Raw genomic sequence first — 23,935 nt, forward strand, 5'->3', positions numbered from 1 at the left:
AAAAAAAAAAAAAAACAAAAAAAAAAAACAAACAAACAAACAAAAAAGAATAATAAAATTGTGTGTGCAAAATATTCCAGAGAATACAGTGAGGTCTAAGGTGATGACTGGTTCTCCTTACACTTAGTAACTCCACTTAAAAGTAATGGTCAAGCTGGGTGCTGGTGGGACACGTCTGTAATCCCAACAGCCCTGTCTCTAAATGAAAACAAGATGCAGGGATATCGTTCACTGGTAGAAAATGTATCAGCATGTACACAACCCTGAGTCTGAGTCCCAACTCTGCAATATATAATTCCTAAAGGTCCTGGGTAATGAATCCCATGTATTACTATACAAATGCATGATTCTTTATGTCAGAGCAAGGTAGGGCCTATATAAAATCAGAGGATATATATTATCATGGGGTAATGAATCCCATGTATTACTATACAAATGCATGATTCTTTATGTCAGAGCAAGGTAGGGCCTATATAAAATCAGAGGATATATATTATCAACAACACAGACCTCCCATCTCCAGAGGAGCCAGATACTGACCAGAAAGCAAAGCAGTGACATCACCACAGTTGGTCTAACGATGGCCCTGGAGCCTGCTTTGTTCTGTCTGTTTGTGTTTGTACATTATGTATGTATTTGCACCCTCCCTTACATTTACCTTGGAGCCCATGCTAGTGTTCTCGTACAGTCCCCGCACTCCAGAGGCAATGGCAAGCTGATCTCTGAATTGGAGACCAGCCTGGTCTATGCAACAAGTTCCTGACTAGCTAATGCTACATAGTAATATGCTGCCCCCCCCCTCAGAAAAAATGGCATTTGTATTTTGAATCGAACGTGTACCATTCTGCAGGTCAGACTTAATTATAAGGCAAATTCTCAGATATGTTTCTTTTAAAATCCTTAATATAGATAATTCAGGAAAATGTACACTATGGAAGTATGCTATATTCTTGATTTTATTTAGTTCAGTGGTTACTATGCAAACACACCTGAACTGATAGTCATAACACCTATATCACACGTGTGTGCATTGCCTTTCAGCACAAGTGTATAAAGCCCTTGGGAGCTAACTCTCCTCAGTACCTGACGCTGAAACATGAATCCAGTAGTTCCGGATGTCCCTTTCTTGCTAAAACTTCCCAACATGCCAACCCAGTACAGAACAGTTTTGTGCTGCCAATCTAGCATCTCAGATCAGTGGGACAAGCTGGAAAACTAGAAGACAAAATTAATATATTTCCTCTTTTATACAAAGAAGCCATTCTGGGTTTATTTTTCAACTCGGCATGTGGCCAACGACCCGGTGACAGTGCTCTCATGGGTTCTGCTCAGTCCTAGCTGAAGGGTCACACCACACTGTCCTGCTGCTGGATGCAAGCCAAGCAGACCTTGGTCTCACTCAGTGTGAGCCTGACACCAACAGAGATAACTGCTGAGATACAAACAAGCAAAAGCAACAGGAAATTGTAGAGCTCAAATCCCCTGTCCCAAGAGCCACCAAGAAAATCTCCTCTCAAAGGGATGAAAAGTCAGCTATGTGTTCCCACCATGGATAAATCATATGTAGGTAAAATAGAGGCACACTGCAAGAAAAAATACACATGCATACAATGGCATCCTCTTCTGTGGTAATTTGCAGTTATAGTTCCTATGAGAGCATCCACCATTTTAGATCTTTTCCATTTGGCATCTATCCATAGCTTTGTCCCACCCTTCAGAGGGCGATAACACTCTATCAACTGTGTGCAGACATGAAAGTTCCTTCTCGCAGATCTTCCCCACGGGTGCAGATGACCACCCTACCCTTGTCAGGGGGCAGATACTGTATAATTTCCAGAACGCTTATCTTTAGGATGCTAGACTCCTCTTCCTGGTCCAAGAGACCTTCACTTCCACAGTTCATTGGTCAAAACAGAGAAAGAAGATAAGTGTCTCCTTCCCACTGGGGCCCCACCTGGAAGCTGCACTCATCACTGAAGCCCAAGGGGGCTGTGCTTCATAGCAGCACCTTAGCTTTTAGGAGTGGAGCGAAGTGTAGCGCTTTTCTAGAACAGCCAGGATCCTGTGTGAATTCGCCCTTCAGTGTAACCTCGGTGAATTAATACAGTAGGGTATTAAGTAGGTCTGGTGAGAGATGTCTCTGAGGGAAGTGTCACCATTTACGTTATGAAGCAATACTTACATATGGTAGCCATAACAGAAACCTTTAGTCATTTCATTGTTCATAAACTCTGCAAAGAGTGAAGCCCCTTCTTGCCTGCACTCCCATGGCCCCTCCACTGCCTGCCTTGCCCCATTTGTGATGGGGACAGCGGGGGCAGGGAGAGAAATCCCACTGTCCTACTGCCAGTAACATATCACCTGATATGGCATGGCCTGTTTTCTTCCTGGCAAATAGCCCTTTACACTGGGAAGCAGCAAAGCTACTGAATGTTCCATCCTGGACTCATGCCCTGGTGTGCAAGCCCAAGCCCTTACTTAAAGAAAATTTGTGTAGCTTCCAGATATTTACTGATATGCCTATATAGTTAAATCTCATCTATCTCTTTAATCAGTTCTCTCTCTCTTTTTTTTAAGACTGTAATGATCTGAATTTATTTTACAGTAGGTAGGGGACACAAAGCAATCCTCTTTAATAAAGTTGACAATTAGCTTCACTTAGAACATTTTAATAATGCACATTTTAAAAAGTGTATGTCTTACAAATTTTTCTGCAATCCAAATATACAACAGCTTGAAAAACAACATTTAGAAAACAAAAACCGATATAAGAAGACAACTACAATAGAATAGTACAGGTTTGATATGGCTCAGATTTTACAGCTTTCTTACTACATCATCTGTGTCAGAGATCTGTTCCTTCAGCTGGCTCCATTGTTCTGTGTTTAAAGAAATACCTTTTCTCCTTGGTTTCATTTCACCTTCTGAGTCCATCCAATATTCTCTAATAACAATTAGAATTTTTCCCTTAAAGTCCCAAACACTGACATATCTCACCTTTCCAATCTGAAACATGGTATCATCTCAGCTGCTGCTGCTCTACCTGGAAGATGCCCAGAGCTCTAGATTAAAGATTCATCTCTACCATGCAATACCTAGACCAAACCAACATTTATGTTTTTGCATGTGTGTAGCATATGTAAATATGATCCTGTTCAAATGTACATATACATGTTGACACATAGGTTTATGTACACATACATGTGGAGGCCCCATGTTCCTCAATTGTACTCCCTATGTTTGTGGATAGTGTCTCTCACTGTACCTGAAACCCATCCACTCATATCTCTAGACAAGCTAGTCAGCCAGCTCCAGGCATCCTTTGTACTTGCCTCCCCAGTACAGAAATTGCAAGGAGATGTCACCATGCCTGGCTTTTTTTCACTGGGTACTGGGTTTCCAAAATGAAGTTCTCATGTTTGAGCACACTGAGCCCCCAGTATTTGGCTTAATTACTCCATGTCTGATAATTTGAATAAATAAATTTGTCTTTACACATATAAGCACTGTGCTAGTCAGGGTTCTCTAGAGTCACAGAACCTATGGAATGTCTCTCTATATTGAGGAACTTTATTGTGTTGACCCCAACAATGGGCAGCTGTGAATTGGAAGTCCAAGAATCTAGTAGTTGTTCAGCCCCACAAGGCTAGTTGTTTCAGCTGGTCTTCTGTAGAAGTAGATTCCAACAGATGTGCTGGCAAGTAAGTGCAAGCAGTGAAGAAGAGCGAATCTTCCTTCTTCTAATGCCCTTATATATGTCTCAAGCAGAAGGTGTGGCCCAGATTAAAGATGTGTACCACCACTCCTGGATCAGGGACTTGCTTTGTCCTAGGCTGACTTTGAACTCAAAGATCTCCTTGCCTCCGTCTCCTGGGATTAAAGGCATGTACTACCTTGCCTATGCCTAAGCTTTTTATAGCCACTATACCTCAAGATCTCCATGCCAAGATCCAGATCAGAAACTTGTGTCTTCCAGCCTCAAGATCTGGATCACAGGTGTGCCCTACAATTCTGACTTGTAGTTCGTTCCAGATACAGTCAGGTTGACAACCAGGAATGGCCAGTACAAGCACCAATGACTCTATCCTTCATAGACCCATGGATGGCCTTACATGTACATGTCTTAGTGTCACAATTGCTTTCTCCTTCCCAGACAGTTTTCCTTTTATTAGTAACCACATTTTGTTTTGCTGCTTGATACTACTTCCTTGCCAACCATCTGCTGCTTTCTGTCACTCCTGCTGCTGGCTGTAGCCTTGTCTCACTCGGCTCTCACCCCACCATATGCTAGGATCTTGTTGACTCAAGACTCCATGCCCAGTGTCTCGGAAGGAGCACGTTGCACATTCCAAAGAAGCTCGGCTGCAAGGTTCCATTGCTTCTATCCACTTGTGAGGTTCTTCTCTGTCTTCATTACTTCTAATAGCACCTGTAAGGACTCCTTTACATTCAGTGAGTCTACAGACTGAAAAAGAAATGTCTAACTTGCTTAGTTAATACCTTGCTGCTCACTCCACCATGCCATTAAAATTGTTACTGAGCCTACGGGACCAGGGTTTCCAGGCACCGAAAACATTTTGTGCTGGATACTTCTCTGTGTTGCTATGTCCTATGTATTACTGTTTGTCAGCACCCAGTAGATGCCAGTAGCACCTCCTCCATCACCAGTTATAAGGATCCAAACTCCTTCCAGACCTTGCCCATTGCCCCTTTGAAAGGGACAACTCTCTGGTTGGCCAAGACCATCTGAATCAGCAAATACCGGAGACAACAGGATTTCAAAAGATGTCAACGTGTCAGTGACAGAACCTCTGCAGATAGAAGACATCAGCTTTCCCTAGGCTAGGATGGGAAGTTAGGAGCAGGAGAATTCAAGATAAGAAGTGGTGCTGTTCCAGTGTTCCCAGTGTAGTAATGTAGAAAGGGTTGCAAATGAGTCCAGGAAGGCTGAGACATTCCAGTAACACATCTTTCATCCTGAGGGATGTGTTCTCCCCCAATATGATGTGAGGGTGCACATCATATAAGGAGGTGAAGCAACAGGGCTATCCTGGGATGCCTTTGCACTACTACTTTGTAGTGAAAACCCTCTGTCCTGTCTCCTCCCTGACAGAGGTATACAGCTACAAACCTCTTCTAGTTCTCTGTAAACAGAGATGGGGGACAATGCAGTTTCTGGAAAATACAGCTGACTAGCCGTTGGTTCTGCCCAGCTTCAACTATGCACTGTGGCCTCTGCCACACAAGAAATTCACACAGCTGTGCTACCCTCACTTTTCAGATTCCCAAGAGACAGCACGAAGTATCCTTTCTCCTCTGGCTTCTTACAAGTAGGATTTTTAAATCCTCATCTCCTCCATCCCCCCCCACCACCACATCTCACCCCATCCCCAATAGGCTGGGAGTGGTCAGGAAACACTCTGAAAATAAAATCATCTTGTGCCGTTCAGGCCATGCCTAACAATGGCAGTGAATGCATTTGGAAGTTGATTGTTACTTCCGGGGACATTTCATCCAGGCTGCAGCCCAATTAAATCGAACTCAGCTTGAGCAAACATTCTGACTGCATACTAACTTACATTGTCTTCCTACATTATACAACCTGTGACTTCCCTGGGAAGGAAAACCGGGATTTTAAAATCAGACTGTTCCCCGTTGCTGCAAACCCCCTTTCTTTATCTTGCAGCATTCCCTGTTCTTTAGTTCACTGGGATCCTTTGGTAGAGTTTTCCTGTGCATATGTAATGGCTACCATTGTCCCTAATTGGCAGATAAGTCTGGGAACTAGAAATATATTCTGCTAGTATAGCTGGCCTTTACTGTCTGTGTTCCTAAGACACAACTCCCCAAGAAAACATATTTTCGGAGCACAAACTTAACCGGCAGAGACTAGAGCGAGGCTATGGCACTTTGGGGAGAAGAGGCCAGCCTTTTGACACTTCTCCTTTGGTGGGAATCCTTCTACCAGTATGATAAGTGGTTTTTATTTGTTAGCAAGTCCATGATACACAGCTTAGGGCATGAGAGACTAGACAAGGGAGGCACTGAAAACTGGTAAAGAAGAGCTGTAATTGTCCATAGCACTCCGTGTACAGCAGAAACTTTGCAATGTAATAAAAAGAATTCCCCCAAACATTTTCTTAGAGCCCTGTTTGCAAAGTCCATTTGCAAATTACATCGACCTGGCTTGATTGATTTCTGATTTTTATCCCCCAAGTTATGTCTTTCTCTTCATAGAAAGGAAAAATGACTTCTACTTTCAATCCTCAACCTGATTGTAGTGGAAACATTTTAAATAGACTTTGAACATTGCAACCAAAGAGAGTGTTAATAGTTCTAACTGCCCCTCGGTAATTGTCCATACTCTGGGCTATGATGACACTCTAGTCCATCTGGTCAACTGTAAAAGTCACATCAACATGATATGCATACACTGCTCTTAAAGCATGCATCATTTCTTTATGTTGGAAACATTCAGAGTCCTCTCCGTCAGCTGTTTTTAAAGCAATTTTGAATTCTTTTTTTTTCTTTTATTGAAAATAGATGTTTTTCACAGAGTGTGTTCAGACTCAGTGCGTAGCTGCAGCTTGGCTGGGATTTTTTTACCCGCCCGCTTTCTCTCCCCACTGTGGGATTCCGGGAGCCCAGTGCTGAGCCTGCCTACCTGCTACACTGTTTTCTTTTATCCCAGTTCATTTGTTTGTTTATGTTTTATCTCATTTGGTCTTATTAATATTCCTTCCATGACTGTTCATTTTCTATAAGGAAATAGAAAGGACGTGGATGCTGATGGGAGGGAAAGTGGCAGTACTGTCTCCCAGCTGTTTTGTGTGTATGATTATTTCTTGCCAATTCCTATCACCGCGCTGAGCTCTAGAACACTGGCAATTATCCTTGCTACCTGACACCACCTGGGCATACACGCCCCCCCACACACTGATACGTTGAATAAGGTTGTTTTCTTCACAAACACACATATCTTCCAGTAGCCACCGTGTGTGATCAGCTACCCTCTGGCTACCAAGTTTGGTCACAGCAAAAGTGTTACAACCCAAAAGTTAAATGCAAGCAGCTCTTCTTCCTCCTACTTCTTCCAAAATGAAAAATAAAAAAAGTGCATGGTCATCTGATAGTCTGATGGGAAGTCTGATGATTTTTGATTCCAGGCAGTTTTTAAAAGTACATGTAGTAAGTTACTTTCTGCCTGTATTTATCACGTACGTTTGAAGGTAGGGGGACAAGCATTAGTAACATGTCCCTGAGTGAAGCACTATCCAAGGTGGCGACCCTCCATGTGCACTCAAGGCTTGCTGACTGTCCTCAGAGGGCCTTCATGGCAGAGAAGTGACTACAACTAGCTCATTTTCTAACATTAATCCAGAGTTTGATTGCGAGAATCCATGGAGGAAGGGAACTGACACTTGAGAGTGGACTGACTTTCACATGTACACCATGGCATGTATCTCTATATACACATGCACATCATACACACACACATACACACGCACAACACACACACGTGCACATCATACACACACATACATCACACACACACACACACATGCACATCTCACACACACACACACTAATAACAAATATAATTTTAAATAAATAAGAAATACATTCTCTTGTATGTTTCCTGCTTAATTGCAAGAATTAATTTGAACCCTTAAAGGATGGAGGTGCTAGAACTTTAATTCATTTTGCTAAGCAATCATAATAGATGAAAGCAGTGTCTTGCTCAGAGGCCTGTGATAGCCTGAAACTCACCATGTAACCCTAGCTGGACCGAACTCACGATTTTCCTCTGGCTTCTCTCCCAGTCCTCCCATGTCATCCCTTAGAGTTCAGGGATTACAGGTGAGCACTGTGCCTGTCCCTTGCTTAATTTTTTTATGGTGATAAAATTTAAGTTCATTATATTAACATTAAGTCAGTGAGTTAACTACTTTACTCAGAAAGGTAACACATTAAAGTAGATTTATTGTACAATCTAGAATACTTGTCTAATTCTCAAGTCTGAGGAGGGAAACCAGGAAGAGAAAGAGAATAATTCATGAAAACTCCCCCAGCCTAGCAAAAGATAAACCTTAGCAAAAGCTTTATCCCACTGCACATGCCCCTTCTCCTCTCTTTTGTTATCTACTGTTCTTGAATAGATTTTTCAGCATGCTGTGTACATGTCCACTAACTTACCAGTGGCACAGATCATTCATATATATATAAAATCAAGAGGTGCTCTGTAGACATTGCCTCTGCTCATGTCTCGGAAATAATTTGTTTCCCAGTTCTCCCCTTTATAATGTAGAAATCCCTCTCTCGTGACTTCATAACATTTTCATGTTGCAAACTCTTAAGGTAATTTTATAAACTGTCTTGAAGATACAGTGAAGAACATAGCTTGCACAGGGTTTGTCAACTGAGTCCTGTGTTCTAAGAATGACTTAGCTGTGTGGCTAGCACTTGCAGACTATTGAAAGATTTAGCCATGGGCTACATGCTGGTAGTTACAACTCCAGCACACAAGACATGAAAGCAGGATGGGGAATTTGGGGTCAGCATGTTCAATATAAGGAAATTCAGTGACAAAACAAAACAGAGAAACAAACATAAAACCAACTAAGTGCCACTTCTTCATGCAGTTCCCCTTGTTTGCAGAAATGAGAAGCATCATATGTTTAAACTTATAGATGATATATTTCCATTATTGTAAAGAGTCAAATACCCCACAGCTGCTCATAAATCCTTACCCAGAAATGGATTAACATTTCGGGGGGGGGGGTTGATTTGGGATTCTGTTGAATCTTACATGGTTTTTGACAGAATTTTCATTCTCACAATATTAATTCTACTGATCCATGACCATGGGAGGTTGTTCTTTATTCTAGCGTCTGCCTCAGTCTCTTTCTTCAGACAGATATTTTTATTATAGAGATTTTCACCTCCTTTGTTAGGTTTATTGCCCAATAATTTTTGAGAAGCTATTGTGAATAGGAGTCATTTTCCATTCATTATCTCTTTCTTGGCGTATTTGTTATTGGAATATAAAAATGGCTACCGACTTTTATAAGTTTATTTTGTACCTTCACACTTAAATTTTAAAATTATATATATAAATTTAAATAGAAGTCAAATAACCCCCACATAGTCAAAGCAGTCTTGAGCAAAATGAACAACTCGAAAGGAATCACCTTACTAGATTCCATGATACACTGTAGAGCTGTAGTGATAAGAACCCCAGTGTACTGGTACCAAAAATGCACATGTGGACCAATAGAAAAAAGAAAAGAGAAAACATAATCCATAAATCTACATCTATCCGATTTGACAAGGATGCTAAAAAAAAAAATCAATGGTCACTGATGAAAAAATAGCTTTTTCACCAAAATGGTCCTTGGAAGATGGGGTGTCCACATGCATAAGAGTGAAACTTAGACCCAGGTCTTTCACCTTACACAAAAGTCAACTGCAAATATATCAAAGACCTTCCTGATAAACCTGAAAGCACTAGAAGAAAACATAGGCAGTACTGTACACAAAACAGGCACAAGAAAAGACATTCTGAATCAAAATCCATTTATGCAGGGATTAAAGCCAACAATTAACAAACGGGACCTCATGAAACTAAAATGTCAGTACACCGAAGAGCATGGCCTGCAGCATGAAGAAGCACAGAGATTGGGAAGGAATTCTCGACATATGATAGGAGATCAATATCCTGAATATACAAATAAAAAAACAGAACTAAGAAAACAGATGACGGAATGCAAAAAATTGAGACACAAATCTGAACAAAGAATTCACAAAAGAAGAAATTAAAATGGTTAAGAAATACCTTTAGAAAGAGTTCTGCATCCTTAGAAATTGGGAACATATAAATTATAACTACTTTGAAATTACATCTTACCCCAGACAGAATGACTAAGTTCAAGACCATCTTACCCCAGACAGAATGACTAAGTTCAAGACAATGGCTATTAGAAGGAGAAGGAGAAAATAGAGGGAAAAATAGTGTATATACCTTACTAATCTATGGAAGCTGTTTAGTCCTACTATATATCACCATATGATCTATTTTTAGATTCATGAGAATTCTCCATTCTGATTTCCATGGTGGCTGACCCAATTTGCAATCATGACTATGAATGATGGTTCCACTTCTTCTACATACCTGTCAGCATTTGCTGTTTATAAATATAGATATGAACATACACCCCTTCACTGAAGATGCCACACCGTTTGGACACAGGACTTGGAGAAGTCAGTGGAGATGGCCCAAAAGGTTCCTGTCTGTGGACTGGCTCACATAATATCTAAGGGGACTAGGAAGCTGCTGAAGGAGAAAAGCAATGAACTCCTCCCTGTTGTAAAGCATATGAACCACAACAGTTTGTAGCATAGCAAGATGTATGCAAGGGTACAATAATGGCACGTATAGCTTGTAAGGAACCAACAACTGTCTAATAACAGTTACAACCTGTTCAATGGGGAAAAATTCACACCTGGTCTTAAAAGCCCAGCCAGCTACCTATTGCTGGTGAGGTCACGGGCCCTGGAGCAGAGCCTACTACTGTCTCTTTCCTAGTCAGTTTAATTTCTAACTTCACTCTAAGTACTTAACCTTGTACCCAGTGGAGATCTCACCCATTATCAAAAAAGGAAAGTGGTTTTTTTTTTCCCAGAAGATGGAGACCACTACAGAAATGTACAACTTGTCAAAGCACAAAGACAGCAACTGAATGATACCAATTCCAATTGATACATCTACAACTCATGTCTACACCTGTTCAGGGGGTTAGGGGCTATTGAGGAAAATTGGGCAGAGAGGTTATAAGAATCAGGAGACTAGACCATCTGCTGGGAGCTAGTGTCGACTGTATATTACAAGGGTTCTCTCTATATCTATGGAATCTCAAAAATATAGTCACCTGAACAAGACCAGCACCAATTGGCATGCCTCAAACACAAAGCCTCAACCCTATATGAAGAGCTCCAGGCAATTAATGGTTACTGTGAGGTGGAGAATCTGTCTTTCCCAAAGACAGATTAGTTATTTAATCCCAAGAAGTCAGTCCTAAACACATAGGACTCAATGGGATATATTCTTATATATTCAGCAACAATAATTAAAGAAGAAAAAGGCCATGAATTTGAGGGGGTGTTGGGGGGCATGGGAAGAGTTTGAGGAAGAAGAGATGTAGAAATGATGTAAATATGGTGATTATAAGTCTAAAGAAAATATTAAATAAGCTGTTTCTACTAGAATAGCTTCACCTGCATATGTTAAATCCACAGCACCATTGCCTGACACCTTGTTTTGTTGATCAGCTGGCTGAACAAGGTCACGTATATTGGCATAGTCATTAAAGGATGCTTCCAACTGTTTTTTAATGGAAAATTGATGTTCTCCCTTTGATTGACTCAATAAAAGTTCAGAGAATGCGCCCAGAGAAAGGTCCGTTACATTGACTGTCTTTGAAATGGTCCCTTTTTTTCAATTTTAACATGTGTGGGTTTCATCAACTTTCTGAAATAGCGAAGATTCCCCTTTAAACTCCAGCCCCTGGTCACCATCAAAGATTTACCACATGCACATCAGCTGTCCTTTTCTCTCCTCTGAGGCAGTGAAGACATGATTGCAATAAAAGGTACTTAAAGCTTACGTAGATGACACACGCATCAGAGGAGAAGAAAACTCTCTAGTGGCCCTAAGCAGTTCTCCTGATGTCTAGCACAGAAGTTAGGAAAATGAGAGCCAGTTGAATCCCAGACAAAGAGAAGCCAACTGTCATCCCCCTACACATGTCAGCTGCCACACGCCATAGCAAGCATGGCATCACATCTTCCCTCTACCTGTGGCCATCCTGTTAGTTCTCACAGAGGCAAAGCTAGTTCAGGCGCCGCTGAAGTTTTATGTTCCGAATCCTGAGAATATGAACGCGTCATGTGAGAAGGTTCACTGAAATGTTCTAAGAGATGACAAACTAGAAAATGAAACAAACAAAAAGCAAGTGAAACTTGGTCTGCTTCTTGCTGTGCTATCAGATAGGCTCGGTATAGCAGACTGAACTCGTCAGAAGCCTGTGTCATGCCTGCTCATCATTGGAGCAGACAAGCTACAGGATGACTGCTTTTTCCCAGATGCTGTCTTTCTGTTCAGTACAACAAGCCAGTTTCAAATACCAACCCAGGAGCCATGTGGCACAGCTGGGTTGCTTTCTGCCTAGTATTTAAAAGGTATACACGTCTTGCTCCGGCAGCCGTTCACAGACTCAGAGGCATCTTGAAGTGGTCAAGATAAGATTTTGATGAAAAGAACAAGAAACCTCATACACTCAAGTGTCCTTACCATAAAGTTGAAATTGAGTGTCACACTAATTAGGAAGGGCATTTTATTGTTTAGCCAGCATACATCTGTGAGATATCATTCATTGTCAAGCCACAGCCTTGACTTAAACCAAGCTATAGCAGAATTGAGAGAGAGAGAGAGAGAGAGAGAGAGAGAGAGAGAGAGAGAGAGAGAGAGAGAGAGAGAGAGAGAGAGAGAAAGGGGTGGGGGCATGAGTACTTTGTCTTTATCTTGGCAAGTAATGAAATTCCTTAAACTATTTCTGACAGTTAAGTAACTTCAAAATTTNCAAGCCACAGCCTTGACTTAAACCAAGCTATAGCGACAAAGAGAGAGAGACAGAAAGAGAGAGAGAGAGAGAGAGAGAGAGAGAGAGAGAGAGAAAGAGAAAGAGAAAGAGAAAGGGGTGGGGGCATGAGTACTTTGTCTTTATCTTGGCAAGTAATGAAATTCCTTAAACTATTTCTGACAGTTAAGTAACTTCAAAATTTCTCTCAAACATTTCTGTTTTTATGTAGCTAGGATATAAAGCAAGCCTTATCTCCCTCTGATGAGAGTTTAAACACTCCTTTGACATACTCTGATCCTGAAATAGACTCTTATTTTCATGTTCGTTCATCTGCAGACATACCTGCAGATATATGTATGTACATAAAATGTATGTAAGAACACTAAATACATACCAACTGTGTTTATTTTAATGTAATTATTAATGTACACATTAAACCAAATAGCTTAGCTTAGCTTCTACTTCAATTCGAAAGGAATTGCTTTATCTGTAAATTATGTCAGGGTTAAATGTAGGGTTTTTTTGTTTTATTTTGTTTTTTGTTTTGTTTTGTTGTTTTGTTTTGTTTTTCAAGACAGGGTTTCTCTGTATAGCCCTGGCTGTCCTGGAACTCACGTTGTAGACCAGGCTGGCCTCGAATTCAGAAATCCTCCTGCCTCTGCTTCCCAAGTGCTGGGATTAAAGGCATGTGCCACCACTGCCCGGCTTGTAGTATTTTTTTTTTAAGTAGATACCATGTTTTACCCTGAACTCCATGCTTTTGGTTTCTGCAGATGATAAGCTTTAGGTGATCAGAAATTGGTATAATTATCTTAATATTGTTACTTTTGAGTAATGATAAAAGATTTGGTATGTACATGATAAAATTGAATCTGCTTATTAATGCTTTTTGTGGTCATTGCAGGGTTTTATAATACATTTCCATGGGATAAAACATTAATGCCCAGGCTGATCTTTACTTTGTTTATTTAACTTTTACTGATAACATTTGTTTAAGCAGCTTCAGTACTTGTAACTACCATTTTTAATGGCGAATTCATATTTCTTTGTGAATATAAGCCTTAATTTTTAAGTTAAGGACAGTTAACCTATTGAAAAGTTCTCTCACTATTCCATTGCATTCAGTAAAAAACAAATTTGACTGTTATGGTGGCTGTAAGATCTAAATTTACTGCCTGGTGCTGTGGCACATGCCCTTAATCCCTGCACCCAGGAGGCAGAGTTAGGTAGATCCCTGTGAGTTCAAGGTCAGCCTGGTTGGTCTACATAGCAAGCTCCAGGACAGCCAGGACTACATTTGCCTAGTTCATGGCACTGCATAGGCCATATAACAAACTTCTCCCCTTTGTATATTTTACTTGTTTGTTAGAAGCCTTGATGGCTGATGGAGCCCATGTCAAGCATAGATTGCCAAAGTTTTGCGAAAGTTATCACAATTCTGCAAAACAAGTGAAGGCATTGGATACGGCAGTCTGTAACTTCTGTACAATGTCTGCTTAATGCCAATGGTAAAATACGTGACCTTGATCTTAGCGTTCTTCCAGTTCGTCTATTTCCTCCCTTGCTCTGGCAGTTGTGTTGGACTAGTTCCAAAAGCAGGTCCCATTCATCTGCTAGGTGCAATCGGTTCTGAACAAGATCCAGTCCCCTGCAGCCTTGATCGGAAGGTCTGTCTCAAGAACAGCACTCTTGTTTTCAGTGGTGACTAGACCCCTGACCTTTTCGGCTCCATCGATTTTCAGCAGCCACTGCAATGCCTGCTTCTGTGTTTCCTTGTGATGTGTGCAGGGGGCAGCATCGTGAAGCATAAAGATGTTAAAGGTATTTACTCTCTCATTTTTCTCTCACCAGTGGGATGGAGTAGGACCTCTTCCAGACTGTGCAGAGCCACCAAAAGGGATCCAGATGCTGTGGCACCCGTCCATAGTCAAACCCTACCTCACACTGCTCTCTGAGTGCTCAAATCCAGACACGCTGGAAGGGGCAGCGGGCGCCCTGCAGAACTTGGCTGCAGGGAGCTGGAAGGTATGGCTAGTTCATTGCAATACGAAAACCATCTGGAATTATGAGCGAGCGAGCCTTAAAAAAATAAATAAATAAATGATACAAGTGTAGGTTCGACGAAATGCAATTCTAATAAATATTTTAGAACATTAGAGAAAAACCAATTATATTGGGCTGTTGGGCTTAGAATGCCCTTAAATTTTTTTTTTCTCTTAGGTGCTCCAGTGTCCTTGAAGACTGTTGTGAACATAGAGGTTTCACAGATACAAGTACAGCCACTGAAAAACACTCTAAAATGCTTATAATTCTACATGGATAGCTAACCTGCTTCTCTTTCAGGAATTATTATAATTTGTTGATGTTTCAAAGCATTATCATCAACCACCAAGGGAGATAAATCTAAACATCGTTTCTGGGAAAACAAAAAAAGAAACAAACAAACAAAAAAAAAAAACAAAAAACCGATGTAAACCTATGAACAGTGTTGTGTCCATTCCTGGCCCTTAAAGCTGAGAACCCTGTACATTTTTAAAGGATAGTTTTTTTTCCTGAAAGGAATCAGTGAACACAAGAGTTTAAAGACCAGAAAGAGGCCCCTTTCCTCCAAAACGTTACAAACCGATACTGTTCCTGACTGATTTTTCATAAGAAATGATTAGCCTTTCATTTTTGGGTAGAAAGGATTCTCCTTATTTAAAAAAAAAAAAGCCATGTGTATATTCACTCATAGTTGCATGTGCCAGCCTAACCTGTTGAATAAAAAAAAAACATGGTCACTGAGAAAGCTGAGGATGTATGGGGCAAAGATCAAGAAATCAGAAAGCTTTGAGGTTCATGATTGTTTTTATTTTTTATTTCCATTGACATTCATTCTCTTTAAAAACACATTTGCACTGACACAGACACCCATCATACTGAGAATCTCAATGCCAGCGATGCACAGCACGCGCACGATGCAGTCGCATACTGTTCTGCTCATACCTTGCCATGTCTACCTTATTCCTCCTCTCGTCCTTCATTTCTGCTGCAGCAGCCCGATCTTCTGCATTTCCCTTTTCCTCATCCATGCCACCTCTGGGTACAGCTGGAATAACTGCTCTTGAGGGTGCTGTGAGTGGCTAAGCTCACCTCTTCTCTTGAAGACCATAGGGATAAACTGATCCCTTCATTCCCACCCAGGAGGCACCTCGAAGTTTAAAGCATTCGGGTGGGGCTGGGCAGCAAGTGAAGTTGTCTCTTTTTTATTTTTCAAGCAGAGATTGGGAGGAAAGTTTTAAAAGAAGAGTTGCACACTTCAGAAGGTCAGCACATAGCCTGTCACACTTAAGAAGAAGATAATAAAGAGGCTGCTCCTTTAACTAATCCTCAGATCTTACAGTTCTCTAGGCTTTCATGGTCTTAGACACTTTGATTCAAATCACAGTTCAAACCTAGGCTGGCTCCGTCTTTCCTGAGCATAAAAGCCTAGGCAAATTATAGCTCTTCTGTGTGCCACATGACACACAGAGACCCTTAAACTTAGATCATTGTGACTGCCTCCCTCTGCAGCTTGTAGAGACACCAGGGCACTGGGTACAGGATTGTTAGGAAATGGAATAAACCAAACAGTTGTCTCTCGGTGAGAACAAGAGTACTCACACACCCACAGCCCCCTTCCAAGTTCCCTCCTGCAATGCATGAACTGGACAAGCTTGAGAAACGGGGCTCTGGGGTAAACCTGACCTGAGGCAGAAAGATTTCAATGACAGCAAATCACACATACCATCATAAGATACGATTTTAAATTATTGCATTTGTCAATATGCTTTTCTGCTTTTATCATTTTTTCATGTTCCTTGGGAAATTCTCACATCCTTAGGACATTCACAAAGTGAAGAAATGACTCAGGCTCTACAAGATTTTGAATGTAAAGATTTTTAACTCAAATTCTGTATAACGTGTGGTTTTAAAAGTTATGGGGAAATAGATAGAAGACCTAAACCAAGTCTCTGGAGTCCTCTGGAAAGTAATGCCTGAAATTAAAACTGCACAGAATAGAATCAAAGGAAGATTAAATAATGCAAAAAGAAAAATATCAGTGGACTTGAGGACAGTATAGGAAACTATAGAATATGAAACACACAGAGAAGGAAAATAATGGAGACATAGCTGTAGTAAGTATGCTGATGTGTGTGAGGATTCCCACATAAAGGAGAGAGCTAGGAAGAGAGGGGAGAGTAGTTAAATACAGTGAGTCTTTTTCATATTTAATGAAAACTAATGAATTTATACATCAAGGGAGTTAGGAAACTCCATTCACAAGGAAAGGAAACTATACAAAGAGCATTGTAATCAAATTGCTCAAAACTAGTTATAAAGAGAAAATGTTAAAAGGTATCCAGAGGAAAGAGAATTGTTATGCAAAGCAATGCAGTGTCTAAGCTCAGCTTCCAACCAGTATCACGAGGCAACCAGTCCTTTACACTGGAAGGTCTTGCTGAGCACTGACTCTTCTCTAGAAGAGGGTGTGTTCTGGTCCCCAAGGTCCTGAACAACTAAAGCCAAGACACTTTTTCCCTTTTCCCTTGGGCTGAACTGATTGCCCTGTGCTTGGATTAGCAGAAGTTCTTAAATACTAGTGCTTAACCCCAGCAGCCTCTATCCACACGTCTTCTCCATACACAGCTATCAGTTTTGGCTCTTAGGGTATCAATAAGGTATCTGTAACACATCTTATTCCCCAGGCCATTCAACTGATTCTTATAGCAACACACTTTGTTATAGTTTCATATCTCTCTCTCTCTCTCTCTCTTTCTCTCTCTCTATATTGTGTGTGTGTGTGTGTGTGTGTGTGTGTGTGTGTGTGTGCATGTGTTTGTTACCACATATGTGGAGGTCAGACAGCAACTTACAAGAGTTGATTCTTTTTCCTTCCACTCTGTCGGTCCCAGAGATTGAACTTGCGTCCTCAGGACTAGCAGCAAGTGCCTCTACTTATTAAGCCATCTTGTCAGCTTCTGTCATGCTCTTTTATGTGAAACTGGTAGAGGGGAGTCAAAGGAGAATGACGGCTTCCCCGTTGCCTAGGCTTAGCAATGCTCAGTAGTGCCACGTGGGTCCACAGTATCTGCCTGCCATGTGGACTATTCTGTTTCTTACTGATCCCTGTCTTGGGGTAACCTAGGTATAGTCTAAGAACTTAATTAGAGAGATTAAATGATAGGGTTTTGAAAATTGGCTATCTTTATGTTTTCAAATCATTTCCTACCTTGGATCCTGTAGTGGAAGGAGTGGAAGACATGTGACATCACTCCAGGACTTCTGGCCACCACACTCTGCTGTTCTCAGTATGTGGGCCTGCACATTAGCTCAGCACAGTTCTCCCTCCCCACTGTATGGCTATCCCCACATGTCCAGAGGATATTTGTTTAATACATTTTCTATAGTCATTAAAGCAGAGATCAGTAAGGAAGAGGGAAAGGAACTTAAGGGAGTTGAGCTGACAACCCCAGACAGCTGGATAAAGTTTGAAGAACTATGACCATTGAACTTTTCAAGTCTACACTAGATTGCACGCATGAATTAGAAAGTGCAACATTATCACCTTACAACCACACCCAAAGATGCACCCAGAAGAAACGCAGTAGATACCCAGTGACCCAATGGCAAAGTGAAAAGGTAGAAAATGTATATATATATATATATATATATACAAGAAAGAAAACTGGCAGAGACCATTCCAAAACTCGATTCCTTTGCTCCTCAGAAACAAACAAACAAACCTGAGTAATCATCATAAGGCCACCCCACTGTCATCAGGACAGTTGGAAGATAGAATTTTACAAAGGTTTTTATCCTGCATAGACAAAGTAGAATATTGGCTCTCTTAGGGTGTCAATTTTACTGTTAACCCTTTTCCCCTAGCAATTAAAAACAAATGAGTCAGTCCTCTGTCATAGCAGAAGGCTACTGAGTAATGTTTCTGTGCATTTACAAGAATGCATTCACACAGAGATAGGATGTGTGAAGGTATCCCTGCAGATTCTACTTGTATACACAGGAATCAGGCCCATTCCCACCATTTTAGTCATACCATACATTTTAGTTACTCTTTTGTGGGGGAAGAGATAGATGGTCCTTAGAGACAAATAGAGATTATTATTATACCCAACACTGATCTATCATTACAATAAAAAATTAAGGAAATCTAATATAAAAACTGAGCATAAAAATTCTTACTTGACAGAGACAATCTCAGGTCGAGGGAAGTGGTTCTGTCACCCTATGAAGAAGCATGAAGTCCTGAGTTCAAATTTCTAGAATCCATGTTAAAAATCCGCTGCAGGCTGCGTGCCAGGAGGTGGATCCAGGAAGATCCATGGGTTTTGCTACACGGCCACTTTAGCCATGTTGATGAGCTGTAGGTTCAAGGAGAAACTCTGTCTCAAAAAATAAGGTAGAGAGTGACTGGGAAAGACACCTGATGTTGACTCCTGGCCTCTGTGTGCACCGTCACACAAACATAAGAATATAGACATACAGACAGCACACTCACACATGCAAATAGTTTTTTTATGATAAATATCCGAGACAATGACAGGGCATACAGTGACTTTCGCACAACATTCCCCTCAGCCCGCTAGCTCTCTAAGAATGCGTTCTTACAGCAACTGTCAAAACTTAGGGGCGCTTCTTAGTAGTCCTTCACTTTTTATGATCCAACAAAACAGAAATGAGGAGGTAAAACTGGAGGATTTTGCATGGAGAGAGCTCTTTATAGACCTCCTTGTCTGACACAATAACTTCTCTTTATGAGAAGAACGTGACTGCTCTTTGGCTGTGACAAATTGACTAGCAAACTAGATTTCCTAATGGCCCTAAACACGTTCTAAACTTAAAAATGTTCATTACTTGGTTCATGAACATCAGACAAATATAATGATATTACAGCAGAAACGAAGTGATAAATGTTTCTTGGAAACAGTGTGGACTTTGGTCACATTACTCTTGTTCACAGAACAGTGAATCTATTTGTGGTACAATATTAGAATGAGCAGATACAGTAATTTGAAGATTTCCAAAATGTGAATAAATGGTCTTTTAACTCCTCTTTGTAGATTCTTCCTATTGTAAACGTAGTTGGTGTTTATGAAAATCCAGCCTTTGAGGTGTATTGTAGAAATATGTCTGTCTGCAATGGAAATGAAGCTAAATATGTAGGTAGCTGTATATAGTCAATTTATACTTAAATATGAATATTCTCAATGTATTTGTTTTAAGAAATAAATAGGACTAAAAGGTGCATAGATAATAGCACATGTTTTATGAAGCAGCATGATAGCAACATAAATTTAAGGAAAAGCAACAGTCTCCATCTATAAGGCCCAACTGTATGCTTTTTAATGTAAGAGATCTTGGAAATTTAAAACTTATTCCTAGAGAAAGAAATGACAGCCTTTGAGAGACACTGTGAATTTAGCTTAGTCTAGCGGTCACTCTGCATTATAAGAGAAAACCAGAGGAGATTGGTGGAGTACATAAAAAAGCAACACTCAAGCCGGACATGGTGGCGCACGCCTTTAATCCCAGCACTCAGGAGGCAGAGGCAGGCGGATTTCTGAGTTCGAGGCCAGCCTGGTCTACAGAGTGAGTTCCAGGACAGCCCGGGGTAAACAAAAAAACCCTGTCCCAAAAAACCAAAAAAAAAAAAAAAAAAAAGCAACACTCATGCTTTGACATGACAGAATGAATTATCTTTGGCCTGGTTTATGTCACAAGCCAGAGACTATCTAAAGCTCCTGCTTACACAGAGGGTATGAAAGACTCTACTAGGAAGTGAGGGCAAGATGACAAAGCTAAGGAGCAGGAGGTCAGGGACCAAGCCTATGGCCAACTATTGCCTCTACTCATGCATAGCTCAGGAGCTTCCCCCTGGCTCGTGAACCACAACAGTATTGGAAATATTTGTCATATTGCAAATGCCACCCACATCCATGGTCAACCTCAGAGAAGCCTGTGCTGATTGCCTGAGGCTGAGTTTCTCACTGACCCTGGATCCTCCGACTTCTGCTCTAGGTTGAATACAAGCATGCCAGAACCCCTTTCTGAAAGTGAAGAAACTGCTCAACCAGAGATGCCAGACAGGGTGACAAGGTCCAAATTAATTTTTTCTAAGGAAAAGCAACTAATAAAAAGAAGCACATAGAATAGTGAATTTTTTTTGTAATACTGTAAATTATAGTTAGTAACAGATAGGCAACTGAGGACAAGAAATAAAAAAATGTGAGCACTGTAGCTGAAGTCAAGATGACTAAAGTTCATGGGAAGAATACTAAAGATCCCAGATATACACAGAAAACTCCCCTCTAGCACTTAGCAGAGAACTCTAAGTTCTTGCCTGTGAGCAAAGCATTCAAGACTGGCAAAGTCCCCTTCAAATTACAACAAGGACAAATAAAAATGGCTCCTACATGAGCTAGGCATATTCTGTGTTTCCAGCTGTCATATGGGAAAACCTCACAATTCATGGGTCATTGGATAACACACTCATAAAAAGCAATATTAGCCATGGACCGGGCATGCTCTGTCCTTTCCTCAAGAGCCTTAGAATTGAGATCCACATTCACAAACAGTTAAATTTTATTGACTGCAGTCTAAACAAATCCTTAAATCATGGGAATGCAGGAATTTTCAGTATCCGAATACCGAAATACAAGCTAAAATTAGGAATGACTGGTATTTAGTTTGAAATCACTCTGTCAATGAAAAAGAAAATTCAGTCCATAATGGAAGGAAGGAAGGAAGGAAGGAAGGAAGGAAGGAAGGAAGGAAGGAAGGAAGAGCAAGCAAATACAGGACTGACAGATGTTATAATTATAAAACACGAGAAAATTATGATGGCATCATATATAACAGAAAGTTAAAGATGGAGGACATGTGTTTAAAAAAAACAAATAAAACATCGTGCGTTAAAAGTACCATGTTGAAATGAAATATACATGAATGAAATGAATAGCAGGTTAAACAATGCACACCAACTTAAGGACAGGGATATATTTCTAAGCCTCAGCAGGCCCAGTGCACATATCATTGGGCCCCCTGAACAAAAGGTTGCAAGAAGGGTCAAGGGAATAGAAGAAATATTGGCAATAGTAACAGTTGGAAGTATTCCAAATATAGTGAAAACCTGTACTCTTGCAAACCCCAAAAGCTCGAGGGACCCAAAACATAGGGAACCTGATTAAATTACAGCAAGTTCTTGGTAATCAGGTCACTCAACCTCTGCAGTAACAATGAAGGCTGGGGTGGAGATGGGGCAGCTCTCAGTAATAGGTCTCACATCAGCATCTTGGACAGCAAAAGGCATCTCTAGCAAAGAAAGACTAAGGGAATGAAGGACTTCCTAGGCAGATGCAACTTCACCTAGAGCAGCTGTAAAGCTACCTTTCAGAGCCCTTTAGAGAAACACACTAGGCTGAGAACAGACATGGTCAACCACCCGTGTGGTCACGACAGGGAGAAATTGTGAATAAGAGCTTGAATTGAATTGTTGTGGCATTGATCAGAGTATTGATCATGGCACCTCAGTCTCAATCTTTCTATCCTGGAGAAAAACATCTATGTATAAACTCTGCTTCAATGGTTCTAGCACCGCACATGGGTACTGAGTTATGGGGAATAGTTTGGGTCTAGAAAAGACTTCCATGAAAATGCATAACCACTTAGACCCTATACAGTTTTCTGTGGAAATGGTTGGAAAGCTCTGGTCCCATCAGTGGTAGTAGTGTATTCAATCTTTAAGGCATAATTCCTTTCAGTGGAGACAGGGACACCTTTCATAATAAACAAGCTCTTGTTGCTGCAAATAAACCTGACAACTTCTTTCATCAACTAAACACTCTTTAATCTTCCAGTATGGACCAGAAGCTGAAGACAATTGAAAGAAAGATGAATGTAACTCAGTCTCTCCTTCACTCTGTAATAAAGATCTAACAAGTTCAGAAGTCCATTGTCAATGGTGTGATGAGAATACATCAAGATCCAAGGATGTCTGTGGGGTCACTTTTACAAGAAAGCAGTAGAGGAGGGGGCAGCATATTCCAGGAGCACTGCTTAATACCTCAGTATAGATGTTGATTACTTAAAATAGCTTCTGGCAGATGATTACAAGAGTCGGTTATTTAAAGGAATGCCAGCTGCTATAACATGCAGACCCCTAAATACCCAAAGGCTCAGGCAAGATAGAAGGGAGAATTTATTTTCTTCTGATATCACAGTAAAGGTCAGAGTCAAACAGCTGGAAGCAGACTAAGAGCAGTTCTGCCATCTTCAACATGTGGCTCTAGGGCAGCTGCTCTCACTGCTGTACCCACCAGCAGGACAAAACACCTGCATAAAACAAAATCTTCCCATGCAAATCACAGTGACATTTCTGTTCCCTGCTGATAGTCTAGGAACCAGGGAGCATACACTGCCATGTAGTTCCCCCCCCCCCAACAAAATGGACAAGAATTGTAGTAAGGTCCAGATCAAGAATAAATTCACTTTTTTCATGGAAAAATATTTATTAATATAGTCCACTTATGGACTGCAGAAGAAAGCATTATATTAGTAAAAAGTAATGGCCTTTGAGTTTTTCTGCTGCATAGGACATCTGCAGCATCTACACTTTACAGTTATAAAAATAAAGTCTTCATCAGCAACATCCCTCCAGAATGTTCTGCATAACAAAATACAGATTACCTTCATCCATGTCATCACAAGAAGAATTGTTCTAATATCCCCGAAGTGAAATTCCTCTGGCTCCAGGAGAAAGATAGTATGACCTGTCTCCTATTTTCACGAGAAACTCTATTTACAATGAAAAAACAAAGGGAAATGTTTGACATAGTATTGAGTAAGGGTAAAACCATATAAATTACTTTTCTTGTCTTATATTGATTAAAAAATATATATTATGGCCAGCACAGCCTTGCTTGTGTGCAGTGGCTAGAAGTCTGCCTCCTCCACTAAACCCTGCTGGGTACAGGTCAGCGTGCTGGCAACCTGTCCTCAAGGTTGTATTCACAAGGAGCTACCAGGGAGAAATCATAGGAGTCTGGGAATGAAACCTGAGATAGCCTTTTTTTGTGGCTGCAAGACCTATCACTGGAAATGGTTGCGTCCATTCCCTGGGAAGGCGTTTTTAAACATCAGTAACATGCAGAGCTTTTTACCTCCAATGTCATCACTGGAAAGAGAGGCCCATTGGACACACAAACTTTATATGCCCCAGTACAGGGGAACGCCAGGGCCAAAAAAAAAAAAAAAAAAAA

The 23,935-nt window shown here is 40.7% G+C and overlaps 1 protein-coding gene across 7 annotated transcripts in view; it reads left to right on the forward strand.

The window, feature by feature from the left end:
- Ctnnd2 (catenin delta 2) overlaps positions 1–23,935 on the forward strand; it is a 793,031-nt gene that overhangs the window by 669,419 nt on the left and 99,677 nt on the right. For all 7 annotated transcript variants that reach the window (XM_021182850.2, XM_021182851.2, XM_029469855.1 and 4 more), the window contains one exon: positions 14,490–14,663. In XM_021182850.2, coding sequence (XP_021038509.1) covers positions 14,490–14,663 — 174 coding nt within the window. The remainder of the gene's footprint in view (positions 1–14,489; positions 14,664–23,935) is intronic.

This window comes from Mus caroli, chromosome 15 (genome assembly GCF_900094665.2).
Source record: "Mus caroli chromosome 15, CAROLI_EIJ_v1.1, whole genome shotgun sequence".
Taxonomy (NCBI): Eukaryota; Metazoa; Chordata; class Mammalia; order Rodentia; family Muridae; genus Mus; species Mus caroli.